Below are 14375 nucleotides of genomic sequence, written 5' to 3'. Positions count from 1 at the left end.
ACACAGCTCTTCAGCTGGAAATGGGCTAACTCTAAGAGTCTAAAACCCAGAAAGAAAGAAGAAAAATAAAGCTTTCTGTATTTTGCTTTAGCATTTTTAGCATTTACTGCTCCTGAGTCCTTCACCTTTGTTTATCTCTCTATGCTGAATTTCAAAATCTCTATGCTTGTTCTTAGTATGGAATTACTCATAAAAGCAATTGAGAATTGTAGTTGAAGCTTAGACTGACAACATTCATCCGCTATTGCAGCTGTGCAAAAAGCCTAGAGCTGGGGACTGTCTAACTAACTGGCTGATTTTCTGCACAGAAATATAGTTTAGCAATACAAGATTTCCCTGTGTTTTGAGTTGACTCTGTACTGCTTGCCCCTTTGCTGGATGGCAATGGTTAATGCTTTCAGGAGAGACTTCTTCACCTAGCTGGTATGTGGCATTTGTCTTTCTTAAGCTCAGTAAAAAACACTTGAGGTTTTGGAATCACCAGTCTACCTCGGCTTAAAGGCACCAAAACAGTTTTTCAGCACGTAATGCATTATTTGGAATTATTTCTGAGGAAATAAGAGCTTTACAGATCTACTGGATTTGCTTGAATTCACTTTAAATATTGAAATTTTAAAAATTTAATGAGTAACAATGAAAAAAGAAAAGTTACTGAGGAAATGTACTTTCAGATTATACATGACCACATACTTCCTTAGCTGTCTCCATATTTTACCTAAGCATTCCATTAACTGTCCTTACTTTCCTCGCTCTTGGGTTAGCACGGTCTAGGGACCATCCTGAGGTTATGTATGTCCACTGTTTTTCTCTACAGATGGAGCCCTGTCCTCTCTCCTCTGTGTCTTATAGTGTGGCTCCTTATCCCTCCTTACTGGATTACACTCTAAAGCCCTCTATGCAAATGCACAAGTGGGATACTTCCCTTCTTGAAACACCTCTGGATTCATGATTTGTGTGCATTCCCTGTTTAGCTTTTCCTCCTAGCTTAGGTTTCTGTCTTTTGACATTCTCTTTTTCAACAATTCCCAACTTTTCGCATCAGTCTAAGGATTCCTACTATCATACAAAGAGAGAAGGTACTGGGGTTAGAACAGAAGAATTACAATAGAGAAGACTGAAGCAGTCAGTGCTTGTATACAACTAGACAGAGCATAACAAGTGGGAAACACAAAGTGGTGGAGAAGAGCCCTGAGGTGGGATGGTTCAGTTATCCAAAAATTAATGTCAAACTTCTTCAAGACAGCTGTTTGATTAAAATCCCTCTAGGCATTTTGTTAGCCAACTACTCTAAGATTTATTCTAGTATTACCAAAGTTACATAAACAAAGTACATCATAAACAAATTGTAGTTTGCTATGTCTAATGATGGCTTGAATGCAGGTTAAGGATACTTACTGTTGTTACTGCAGGCAAAGGGCAGATGTCAGATTCTTCTTTAATGAAGACTGCAGAAGCTTCCATAAATTTGGCATAATCGGCAGCATACCATACTTTTAATTCTGTGTGGGGTTCGATTGGCTGTGAATAGAAGGAAGTAGCTCATGTTTATTTGTGCCACTTTTCCTATAGAAAGTAATATTATATTCAAAATTGAGAGGGGTGCAACTTATCTTTACTTGTGTTTTTTGAATTTGTTTAAATCATTGTTAACTTAGTTTCAAGATTTAAGCACTTTCTGAGCATTACTATCCAGTATCATTTGACACATTTGCAGTTTCTAAAAGCAAAAATGTATATGCACAGGCAGAGATTTGGGGGTAGGAAGTAGAAAGGAGGAGCACTTCAGCCCTTATGACCACTACTCAGTGAGACATATTTGTGATTTCCAGACGTCCAGCAATCTTTCCAAGCATAGAACACATTGATGCCTTGATACCTAGAAGCCCATTAGACATGACATTTAACTACAGAGAAAAGGTAAGAGAAAAATGCATGGTGTGTGCACAACAGCTTGGATGCCTCCCAGATGCATCAAGTGGACTCCAAGTCAAACTTGCGTTGTCACTAATGTGTCATACTCGTGATGCACAGGTTATATTGAACATCTGCCCCTCTTTCACTGAAGCTTTCACACATATAAGACTCCCTTGAGCTGCAGTCTCCCATTCAGTCATGTCTGCAAAAATCTTTTCTTGGATTAGACTGTGACCTCCTTTGACAAATACTTCAGTCAATAATACAGCAAACAGAAAGAGAGGAGTCATTGTGCTCACTGGCTAAAGATCCACAAGGTATTTGGATAAAGGAGAAAAGTAGCTTTGTGGTCAGGATTTACCTGGCTTCCTACGTGCCCCCTCCACACATCCCCGCCTCCCCGGCACTTTATTTATCTGTGATCAAAACAACACTTTTACAATAGGTGCATAGCCAATCTGCATTGTATATGTAGATTTATTTAGACTAAACTAAACTTGTGCCACTATAAAGAATAAGTGAGCTTTGAAGGACAGCAGTTGAGTCTTATTCCACAAAATGTGACATCTTAAAAAGCACTTAGTTTATCACATCACTGTTACATAAGCGTGATAAGTAAAAAATAACTTGGATTGTGAATGCTGACAAGTGGCAGATAATTATGTGTGTAATGTCCAAAACTGAACTTTTGAACTCTCAAGCACAAGCCTGCTTGCTAGCTGCAGCTCATATGGGCCAGCTGTACATTTTGCTAACATCTAGACTAAACAAAAGTGATAGGTGCTGAATCCTCCATATAATAAAGAGACATAGGCAGAAACAGAAAGCTGATCACACATTGTACTTCTGCATATAGACTGTTTAGATGGAGTAAACCACACCTGTGAGAGGAAGATCCTGGAAAAAGGAGAGATATCTAGAGCCAAATGCCTGGGGATGCCCAAGCTCCTTGGCTGGTGACACCTAACACTGGTAACCATAAGCACCTGCATGGGATGACACCTAACCAACTTTCTGCTCAATGTCCTGGACCGGCAGCCATCTCCCCACCAGGAAGGAAAGTTGAGACCAAGTGAGGGTAATTCTGGAGGGGGAGCAAGTGAGCAAGTGTGTGAAATGTCTGAAACAATCAGGCAATGCAAAAGCTATAATCTTGACTCTTAAACAAGCTCCTGTATCCAAGTCCACTATAAGCTGTTGTTTACTCCATCTTTTCTAGGACTGTAAGTGAAAGCTAAGGCAGCACCCACATGAGATTCTCCTGTGATGAGACAGACAACAGGTTTGGATGATTTGCACTCCCTCATAATTCTATACATTTTTAAAACACTTATTTATGGGGACTGCAGACGTTAGGTCAGCCCTTACTCTATCAGCAGTGTTAGCATGACATTTACCTGTATACACACATGTATGCTTTTGTAGCTCTAGTTTCACAGCACAGGTTTTTTCTACCTGTATTCCAAATTCCTACTCCATCTCATTACAAAACAGTGGGAAGAGGAACCAGTATTTCTACTCCCAACTTAACAAAATTTATTCAAAATAGCTTGAGAAAGTATCTTCATAACTAGACCCAAGGCTCCCTCATAATATGACCAGCAGGGTGTGCCTAAGCATAGCAAAAGGCTATAATTTTCATTGACCAGGACAAAATCTGTCAGATTTCACAAAACAGTGAACTTAAGAACAGGAAAACCAAAGTAATTCCCTATGATGCATACTGTAGTTAAGGTTCAAAAGCACATTACTTTTAGCCTAAGATACTCCGCATTTTAGTATATGGGATGCAACCCTCTGTTACTGCAAACGAGCAATGTTTTGTTGAAGTTAGTGGACCATTGCTCTTTTTGTGCCAGCAGAGAGCCAGCTCAATAATATTTAAATTACCAATAAGCTACCAATTCGTAACTACAACTTCTCAGAAAAGCATTTGCTCATGCTTTCTAAATATAGCACTACTAACCATGACAGTTCAACATGTCTAGTATGTATTTAAAATCATATATTCAATCTCAAATGATACAGGGCACATTAGAATTTCAACATTGCCTAAGTGGTCTCAGATTAGTATCTACAGTTTTACATTGATTTTCTATTTTTAAAGCATTTAACTATCGTTTTTATTGTTACAAAGGACTTTGAAGATGTAAAGATCAATCACCATTACCTTATTCTCACATCATCACTGTATGGTAAGTACTTTTCCTACTTTTCAGGTGGAAAAATGAAAGTGGAAGAATGAAAGTAAATAATACTCCCCCACATAAATGTGTGTCAAACTTGGACATGAAATTGGAATGCTAGCTTTTAATCCTATAGTAACTTCTTTGGCCAGTTTCTCTCAATAAAATTTCTTTTTATACAGCTCACTATGATATACTAGTATTAAATTAAAAAGGATAAAAAAAAAAAGTAAAATAAGAGATCTTCAACACACACATTCCATTGTAAGAAAATCTTCAATTTCATAAGTTTCTAAAAGAGTAAGTTGTCACTGATTAAACTGTCCTGTCAAAGTGGCCAAAACAACATAGGGGAGGAAAGCAAAAAAAACAAGTCTGTATATTTCAATGTTATTCATAGATACAGAGTACTTTGTTCTCTTTCCTCAGGCACAGGCACAGTCCAGAAACTCTAGCATAAACCGATCATTTTATAGCAACTTCACAGTATTGGAAATTCTGTGGTTCCAGATTTAATGAGAATGGAAAACAGTACTTAAAGATTCTACATAATATCCTGTTTCTGAGCACCTGGTGTCCAAAAATGTAATAAAAGAAAGGAACGTGTTTGCCTTTTCCAGCATGAAGCACTGCTGAATCTAATGCTGCTGGACACTCTCACCACCTATCTGAAACTGAAGAAAGGTAAGACTTAACATTCATGTTTAAACATGAATGTTGTCATGAGTGATACCTGTGGGTTTTTCACTCTGCTCCAATTCTTCACTACCCAGAACAGTAACTATACACTGACTTCAACTGGAAAACCCAACGGGCTGCTTGCTTTACTGTGGATTAAATAGTACAAAAGCGGGTGCATAATTAAAAAAAAAAAAAAAAAAAGCAGTTGCTTGAATACAATCAATCTTTCATCTGTGAAAGGGTTAGTCTTTCACAATCTTTGTCTGTGAATTATCATTTAAATGATAGGTAAAGCAGGGTGGGTTTAACTACCTTAACAGTTGTGAAGTAGACTTCTCCGCAGTGCTGATAAGCCACAAGAGTCTGTTCTTCTTGGTTCCGGGCTAATCGGACAAACATCATCCAGTTTCCACAGTCCTCATTGGGAGTGTCCAGAAAGTACTTCCCACCATCTTTCAACACCTGAAATAAAGTGGGAGGATGGGAGAAAGAACACGATAAAACCAAGTCCTGTACAGGGACGTGTTATTTTTCTTTTCTTTAACTTGGAATCATGGCTACCAGTTATTTACCTTCTCCCGGTGATATGTCCTTTGAAATCATAGATGTTTTGAAACAGATCACTCTTAAAGAACATGCAAAAGAAAGTGAAGAGTGAACACTTTCCAAGGCACTCAGCTACTAAAATAACCATAGGCCTTTGTATGTATTTCCAGTTTATATTTCATCATTTTATGCTATATAAAGATAATATTATAAGGACTAAGTGCAGGCAGGTAGAAAGATAAGCTTTATGCTTAATGTACTTCCTGAGTACTTGATAATCTCAAACTTTAGTCCCATATTAATGCTATGTTTTGCATGGAACAATTATACAACTGTGTAGTAAGTCCAAAGAGGTATCGTACAACATAATGGCATTTTAACAGTCATCTCTTTTTCCCCTTAACGACACAAAGGTAAACACAAATGAACTATTGTGCCATAAAGATCTTTCTTGCTGCTTAATTTCATTCTTGTTAGAGTCCTTTTTAACAGAATGTCTCAGTGAGGCAAAATACCCCAAATCTGGAGCAAATTGCTTATCTGCAACACATCCTGGAAGATGGAGAGCTGAAGCTGCACAACAGATGGCAGTGCTGCATGTATCTGTTCTGCTAACCATTTAAAAGCTCTTGAGAATTAACAATTAATTGCAAAACAAGTTTCATTTCCATTGTTTTGGGGAACTATTTTGTCTAACTTTGTCCTACTTCCAAGGAAAATACATGCCTGTTAGATGAGCCCTGGTTTGGTCACCTACTCATAATTCTGACAGGCAGAAATCAAGGTACCTGCTGCTCTCTCTTGTCAGAAATGTGGGGAATTTTGCCTCTTCTTGTGAAGAAACATCCCATCCATCAGGCAGAACTGTGCTTACCTGAATATACTACTAAATAAATTGGGTTGATAGGGAATAGACTGCATTTTAAACTACCTTGGTGAAGAGGAAGGAACTGGATGTTTAGCCCCTCCATGCTCACAAGCTTGTTAGCGCTTGCTGTATTCTCTGTATTTATAAGAATTGAAGCCTCTTGTAAGGACTGAAGAAATTTTATCATGGGGAAGAATAAATGCTCTTTGGTGCCAACATCTCCTGAAAATCCACAGAAGAATAGTGTTACTTTGCTGGTAGACCACTCCCATGACCTCCCTGAGCAAAGGCTGCCTAAAGCGACTGCTGAATCTATTTCCTTTGTTCTCTAGCAAAATTACAGGAGCTGTCTGTCTGCCTGCCTTGCTCCACAAAAGGCTGTTTCCCAGGCCCCAGCCCCTGGAGAAAACATGACTGAAGACATAAAGCCTGTTGCAGGACAGTGGTCAAGGGTCACTCTTCCGTGAGTGGTGAGAGGGCCTGACATTCAGCATGGGCTCCGCAAGGACTGGGACTTGCCGGGGAGTCCTGTTGTGGCTGGACTATGGACTCAGTGAGACAGAGTCCAAGCACGACTGGGCATGCCTTCAGCTATGTTTCCTTTTGACCAAGGACCAGCATAGGAGGGATGGACTTCCTCAGCCCAGCTGAAGGGATGAGCACGACCAGACTGGAACCGTGCAGCAGAGCACACAGACCAGGTTTAGTAGATTTCAAGAAACTATCACTCCCAAGAAACTCTGGTGGCAAAGGATGCGCATGCAGATAGATCTAAACTCGACTGGTCCTGAAAAAGGCCTTTATTTGTACTGGATGAAGTACAATGAACAGTGTCATGGTCCAGATGAGGTGATCAGTATCTGAATATGCAGTAAAGAATAGTACTAGTCCTAAATAAAAATCTGTCTAAATAAACTGAGTTCGTACACTATATATCAAATTTGTGAATATATATATACACATATATTTTTACATCACTGAGAAACGTTTCTTCATCCCTGCACTGCTCTTCTCTACTAAGCAGGTGCCTTAGTGAATATTTCTGTCACTACTGTTAACTCAGAGCACAAACTTAACCCTTCACCTAGCAAGGGTGGTAAGACAAAATCCCTTTGTTTTATTTCTGTAGCCATGCTCTGTGAAGTTTATCAAGATCTGTTAAACCAATAGGTAAATCACTGTGGAAATAACATTCATCCTAGAAAGTAAATAGACAAACTTCTAAAAACACAGCATATAAGAACACTTTGGCATTTTGGGGTATGCTCTGCAATCTAACAATATGATTTAATTTCATTATATATTTAGAGATCAGAAGTACAGTTAATTAACTAGATTAGAAGGCAAATGTGCAAATGTTAAAGACACATATACACTTCATATTCAGTGACAGGGCTTTTACATAGGGAACTGGGGCAGAAGAAGAAAGACACTTGTGCTCCTCAGTAAATAAATAAAATGAAAAATACAGCACTGCTTTTTTGATGCTTGAAATTCAACAAAAAAATGTCCTGTAAAGTCCAGCAGAGTTTCTGAGTTAGTTAGTTGGTTCGTTACCTGCAGGACTAGCCTGCTCTCATCATAGCGGGTCAGTTTTGTAGACAGTTGACCAACATAAGGACCAAACTGTGTTCTCTTCTGTATTACTTTCTTAGCAAATACTCCAAGGACTGCAAATAAAAAAGACCAGTCTAAGTTAATACATACATCAGGAATTAATCATTTGTTTCCTGTATATATACAGCTATAAAAATGGAGATATACACAGTAGTACCAAACATGTGACTATATCTTCTATACAAATAAATCAGGTAAATCACCCTAAGGGCAAGAGTCTGAAAGGATGTAAATCTTTGAAGAGGCTTTTCAAAAGTGGAACTTGGATTGAGTGCAGTTTGCAAAAGTGCCTAGATCTATGACAGGATATTAAAGTGCAAGATGACATGCAATACTCAAAACTGCTGATGTTCTTCAATGTACAAGCTGATGCTATAGTGCTCTGCTTGTTGACATAATGACAAGGTTGTCCTCTCACAAACTGAGTGGAGAGGACATAAAAACACAAAATAAGCTGTCTTACTCATTCTAATTATTCCCCTAGCTAATATCAGTGGTACAACACAAAAAGCATATTATCATTCTTTTTCTGAAATGTGATCTAGGCATAATCCAGTTTTGCACAGGTAGTTGTGGAAAATCTGCATGTTAAGGATGTAGTTTCCATGTGCAAATTTGGGAATTCAAACTGTCCTGTCATCAGAGTGTAGCAACGGAGTCTTCATGTTACCTGAAGATGCCGCAAAAGGGAAATGAATCCCCTCTGTTCTCTTGAGTTTGCAGGGGAATAGGGAGAATGGAGTGGGGAGGTTAGTTGTCATTTTGTTTCTAAACTTTATTGAATACTGTCTTCTGCCAGTTAAATGTCACAGCAACTCTGGTTGCTGTCCTTCCATCAGTCTATGCATTGACGTTACTGGAAATCAGTCATAAAAAACAGTGGCTGAATGTGAACTTTAATAGTACTCAGCTTAAAACAAAGTAGCTTTCGTACTGTTTATACCCAATGACACATCTTAAATTATTCATGAAAACAAGCCAGGGTTAGTAGTTTTGCCTTCTCTTACTCAAACAAGGAAGAAAGAGCTAAAATACTTACTTTGCTGGTTTCCAGCTCGCAGCTCCAACACTCGCAAGGTAAGGTAATGAGGTAGGGTAAGACGGGCTCGGCTAGGAATAACCCTATCTTTAGCCCTGATGAGTGGTCCATGGAGCTTGCATTCTCCTATAAGGCTTTTACCGCAATCCTCACACCCTACAAACCCAAAAAAGAGAATTCAATTAAAAACAAAAAGATACACTGTTCTCCAATTTAGTATTTTCCAATTTTGTCATCTGAGGACTATCTTGAATTACCAGTGTTTTTCTTTACAGCATTTCTCTATATAAAGTAGTAAAATAGTTATCTGTGTTTTGATCTGGTGAAATACGAAGGCTTGAAGTAAGTCCTCTAGTCTTTGCTTTTTCTCCTGTGTGAATTGGTAGGTCTGGAACTCCAAAGATTTATACACGTACTTATTTGGAGGCACTGCAAACAGTGCCACTGGAGACTAGGACAACAGCAAGATTGAAGCTCACAGTTTGCACATCTAAAAATCAAGGTGTATATATTTATATATAAATGAGAAGGGCAAAGTTACTAGTAAAAAGCAAGGTAACTTGCCGAGATCCAGGGAGTCCAAAAAAAAAAGATCACTGTGATCGAGTGCCTAAAGCATTCTCAGCAGAAGACAAGACCATCAAGACACCATGGAAAATGAGTTGTATAGGTCTTAGAGTCACAACCCACGTGACAATGACATCAAGAACTGCCTCCTCATAGACCATGTTGCCTAAGGAAATACCTGTAAGGAATACACTCTGCATTTCTTGATCGTTGCTTCACAGTAATGACATCTGCAGTCTGAACACGACTCATCCAAAAAGGTCATTAATGAGGAATGTACATCTGCAAATTCAGACTTTGCTCCAGCACACTATGATATTTTTGATTGAATCTACCTCAGACCAGTTGCCGGGGAAATGCATACTGAGTAGTGACACAAATTAGCAGTGAGACCCTTTAACAAACGTCATCCAGACACTGGTGTTACATAGGGTGATGTGAAAAACACGCACAGCAGGTCTTGCACAAAATCTTTTTATAGATGGTAGAAACGAAACTGGTGAGCCAACTACTTCTTATAACTGAGCTAAAAGGAAAAGCTGATAGCAGTCATCTGTGACTACCTTGTCTTGTTTTACTTCTGAAAAGGCTGTTGAGCAAGTCTATTCAGTAACTTACAATAAGCAAGAGAAGAGAAAAGTCAGAAAAACCAGAAGAGTTCAAGAGAGCCATGGGAAGCTGTAGCAAAGACTGGGGCAGGGGAGATGAGTCTTCCCAACAGATAGGCTTCCCTTGACCTGTCTTTGGCTGCTTGCCCTAAGGGGTCAGTGGGCACCACCTGGAGAGACGTCAGAGAAGGTCTTTGAGAAAGGGCAGTACTCTTACAAATGAAGTATTCAGGCCAGCTCCAAAAGATGTAGTTTCAGCCTGTAAATACAGTTAGGCACTTGACTAAATTACAGGCCTCAGGAGTCTAGTCCCAGCCCTCCCAAGTCTGAAATTTTCCTGCCGAGTTCCCTAGGCTCGTCATCAACCATAAATGAGGAGGATGACTTACATATTGGTCAGCCTACAGAGAGCTATATAAGGTGGCTGAAACTGGGACACAGCAGAAAGGACTAATCACAATCAATTTCTAATAGATAACATCTTTCACTCTCATCCATCTTCATTCTAAGAGGCAACGCACTTTTAGCAAATGAGAAAATTAATTAGAGACATTGCAGCAGTCCATGCTTTTTACAACTTTTGGGACCATGCAATATTTTGCACAGCTCCCAGACTGCACACCTGCACTAAATAGCTGAAATCTATGATTCTTTTTTGCTAACGCTACTGATAAAGAACATGCCGCTCCAGAGATAGGTTTAGTTTGCTTAAAATAAGCAAAAAAAAAAAAAAAAAAAAAAAAAACCCAAACCAAAAAACAAACAAACAAAAAAACCCCCAAAAACAAACCAGCTGCAGAACTAATTTTTCTGGCTACACACTGTTTTATAAGCCTGAAAGTCCTTTACAGCTAGGCTTCCAGAAAAAAAATATTTTCTTAGTGATTTAACTTAATAGGCTTTTAAACAAATTACCAACAGCCTATGTCTTCTGAGGGCAACAAAATTATTGCGGGGTCCTCCATTGGCTTCCTGAGCTTACCTAGAATAATAGTGACTTTGTTTCAAGCTGAACAACTCCTGCATGCAAACTGCTGAAAAACATTGCCAAAAGCAAAATGGAGACAAAGAACTGCTGTTACAGGGAGGATGTATCTAATCATAAAGTACACGACCTTATCAATCCATGCCATGCCTCTGTGATTCATCACAACTGCGAGCTCCTGAGCAAACCTTTTAGCCGTCCTGGGGCACTACCTGCCAAGGAGGCCCCACGGTGGCAGCAGGCTGCTTGCAACATTTGGGCAAGCAGTGCAGGGCTGCTGGAAACAGGAAACAGAGAAAACCAGGCCATAATGGTCTCTCTTGAGTCTGCCTCCAAATTCAGCCCTAGCACCCTGTTAAGTTGACCCCCAAGCACACACCCTCTTGCTGCTCCAGTAACTGATTTTGTTATAAGTTGCAAGCAAGCACGACACAACTAAAAGGCTCGTGACCCAGTGCCCTTTGGCACAGCCGTGGCAACTGCAAATTGTGTTCAGCTATCACATTGCTGTTTGGAATAGCCAGCTGATCCAACTCAGTTGACAGGTGGTATCATCCCCACTCGGTAATTTAGTGACTTGCAGTCATGTGGACTTGCCTTTACAAGCACAGCTGTAAACTGTGTCTACACAAGAGGGTGATTTGATTTTGAACCAATAGAAACAGCACTCTTGGGGGTCAGTTAAAAACATGCACATGGAAGATGCTGGCTGCAAATTAAAGTTATGCTAAAAAAAGAAATCTGTTGGTAGAAAGGTATCTAAATGAAACCTGAGATTCTGGAGTCTGAGGATGTCAATCCAGAAGACTTAATAAAGCAACAGATAATTCACCTTCTTTAACTTGTACCTTTTATAGTTGAAGCAAATGAGTGTCTATATACTTATCATAGCAATAGTCTAGCTATGCCTTAACTTTTACTATGGTTTTATTTGGCTGTTACTTTTAGTCTTGCAGAGACATTGAATCCATAGTCAAAGTTGACAGAAGGCAAACACAGCAACGCAGTCCCAAAAGAAAGAACCTGTCCCCTATGATCAAGACGTACAGTGCGAAACAATTCCCACAGCATGGGCACTGGGAAGGCACTCCTCCAAAATTACGGATTGCTTTAAATCAGCACAAGTACTGAACAAGCCGCAAAGCTTACAGATCACAGAGACGAAGGGCTACACAGATGCACGCATAAACTGTATGACGAATCTGCCGGCTAGCACTGAACGAAATTAGCTCCAGAATTGGAAGTAGTCAGAATTAGAACAGTGCTCAGAGTTAATTAGCTTTTCCACCCACTTCAGTTGGTATTCTGGCAGCTCAGTACATCTTGATTTATGTGTTTTCAAAGCATCTTGCTAGTAAGGCTTGTGATTCTTCTCTGGTGACAGCATGTTGAAATACCCCAAACTAGCTAATAGGATTTTCTGTATTTTATTACATGGGATATGAAGTCCACTAGATAATTTAGCCATTTAACAGGCATCCTGGAATTACATTTACTGTGCAGTATTTCTGACTCCAGGCTAGCTGCCTGACTCTGAATTTACTGCACACTAAAAATTGTTGGGTCTACCAGAAATATAGGATGGGTCACTATAAGAAAATCCTACCTAAACTCTACAGAGCATCTACTGTTTTAGAAATCACCCTGGGGAATGGGGATCTTTGTAATTTTTTTTTTCAGCAAAAGCTGTCAGGTTCACTTTCGTCTTTGGAGACAACTACACAACAACAACTAACCCTTTGCATTTGAATTCTATAGCACAGATGCTGTTACAGAAGGAATGTATACATTATTATAGCCCCAGAATTGCACCAGTTTGCACAGCTCACTTGGGTTTTATTCCTACTTTTAACTTGGCTACTTCAGCAAAAAATAATGATTTCAACAACAGTCTCAGAACATACTCTAGTAAGCTGCTCTGAAATACAGAACTTTGTTACAGAAACAACATGCACTTTGCAGTACTAACACTATGAATTAAATATTCTGATAGAAAAATCAATTTTGTGCTGAAAACTGTTTCCTGTTTTCTGTTAGGAACTTCAGTGTATCACACTCTCCCCACTCCCTTAAATGATATTCATACAAACAAAATTAATGGATTCCACATCACAATTACAGGATAGTGTCCAAGCATGCAAGAGAAAAATAGACCTGCTTCTCTTGTTCTGCTTTGTTGCCACTTAAATGAGGAGTAGCCAACGAAAAGAAATAAAATAGACTCAACGAGAACTACGAGCTGTAAATGAAGGAACATTATGTCATTTACTGCAGCCCCAGAGCAGGAGTGCTATATTATACCTATATATATATATACACGCACACACATACACATACATACATGTATACATATATATATGTATATATACACATATATACTTGCAGAATATCTGTTAGGCCATGTAAGCCCAGCCAAAATGCTGACAGCTCCCTTCCTGGGAGAGGGGAGCCGGCTGGAAGGATCGCTCACCTGTGCTGCTCCCCTTGGGCCAAGTCTAGACGAAAGCTGGCCTCTGTGAGCACCCCGCAGGCCACCGCTGGGCCACCTCTGCGGCCACCACGACTTTCCGCAGCTGACGCCGGGGCTGCCGACGCTGCTCCTCCGGCCAGCGGTGGTCGTGCCGGGGTGGCAGCACGCGCGAGTGGGGCTCGGGCAAACTCCGGTTCCCAAAACAGCAGCACCATCCGAGGCCGGTGCCAGCCCCGCAGACCTAAGCCCGGCCTCAGGGGAGAGCTCATTAGCATGGGCAAAGCGCCACGCGCTGCGGTTGCGCAAAGTCCGGGCCCGGAGATAATGGGAGCTATACATAGCTATACAGCGGCAGCAATCGCTGTCACGAGAGCGTGAACATACCACCACTTCTCCAACCAATCAGCTTCAGAATCACAAATTTTAAAACCAACTTGCCCCAAACTAGACCGCATTAGGCAGTCCTTCTGTGTTGTCTCCAACCTCGAGTTCAAGGGACTTTACAACACTCGCATACTTCCGTGGCTCACAGACTGTCTACGACACTATTTACGTGCACAAAAATACGCATCCAGAAGCAAACCGTTCGTCTTACAACGTCCACTTGCAGTAAAGCCATCCTGAGAGAAGTGACCATTCAGCTGAGCAGCATTTAAAATTTGCTGCTCTGTTCTGCAGTATTAGAATTAGCTCTAGTGAGCAAGGGGAACAAAGATCAGTGCACGCAGCAGCCCAAATCCGAGTCTAATTACAATCACAAGATTTGCATAGCAAACAATGGTAATTTATCCCAAAGTTATACTGCACTGCTCCACTATCCTTGCTTAGCTTTTATGTGGAGGAACGCTACATAAATATCTTGTTAAAATTTTCTGCGTGATATACATTGCACTT

At 40.1% G+C, this 14375-nt stretch overlaps 1 protein-coding gene across 3 annotated transcripts in view; it reads right to left on the bottom strand.

Annotated features, from left to right (window-relative positions):
• The window catches only part of PLAGL1 (PLAG1 like zinc finger 1), a 49191-nt gene that overhangs the window by 4375 nt on the left and 30441 nt on the right, over positions 1 to 14375 (bottom strand). The window contains exons 3-6 of one of the 3 annotated variants that reach the window (XM_062572437.1): positions 8852 to 9007; positions 7753 to 7865; positions 5094 to 5243; positions 1396 to 1518 (exon numbers count right to left, since the gene is read on the bottom strand). In XM_062572437.1, the coding sequence (XP_062428421.1) occupies positions 1396 to 1518; positions 5094 to 5243; positions 7753 to 7865; positions 8852 to 9007 (542 nt within the window). Of the gene's footprint in view, positions 1 to 1395; positions 1519 to 5093; positions 5244 to 7752; positions 7866 to 8851; positions 9008 to 13481; positions 13630 to 14375 lie in introns of those variants that run through there. The other 2 variants (XM_062572438.1, XM_062572439.1) reach the window with 2 other exon arrangements.

The sequence above is a fragment of the Rhea pennata genome, chromosome 3, assembly GCF_028389875.1.
Source record: "Rhea pennata isolate bPtePen1 chromosome 3, bPtePen1.pri, whole genome shotgun sequence".
NCBI lineage: Eukaryota > Metazoa > Chordata > Aves > Rheiformes > Rheidae > Rhea > Rhea pennata.
This window is presented reverse-complemented; position numbering and strand designations above follow the sequence as displayed.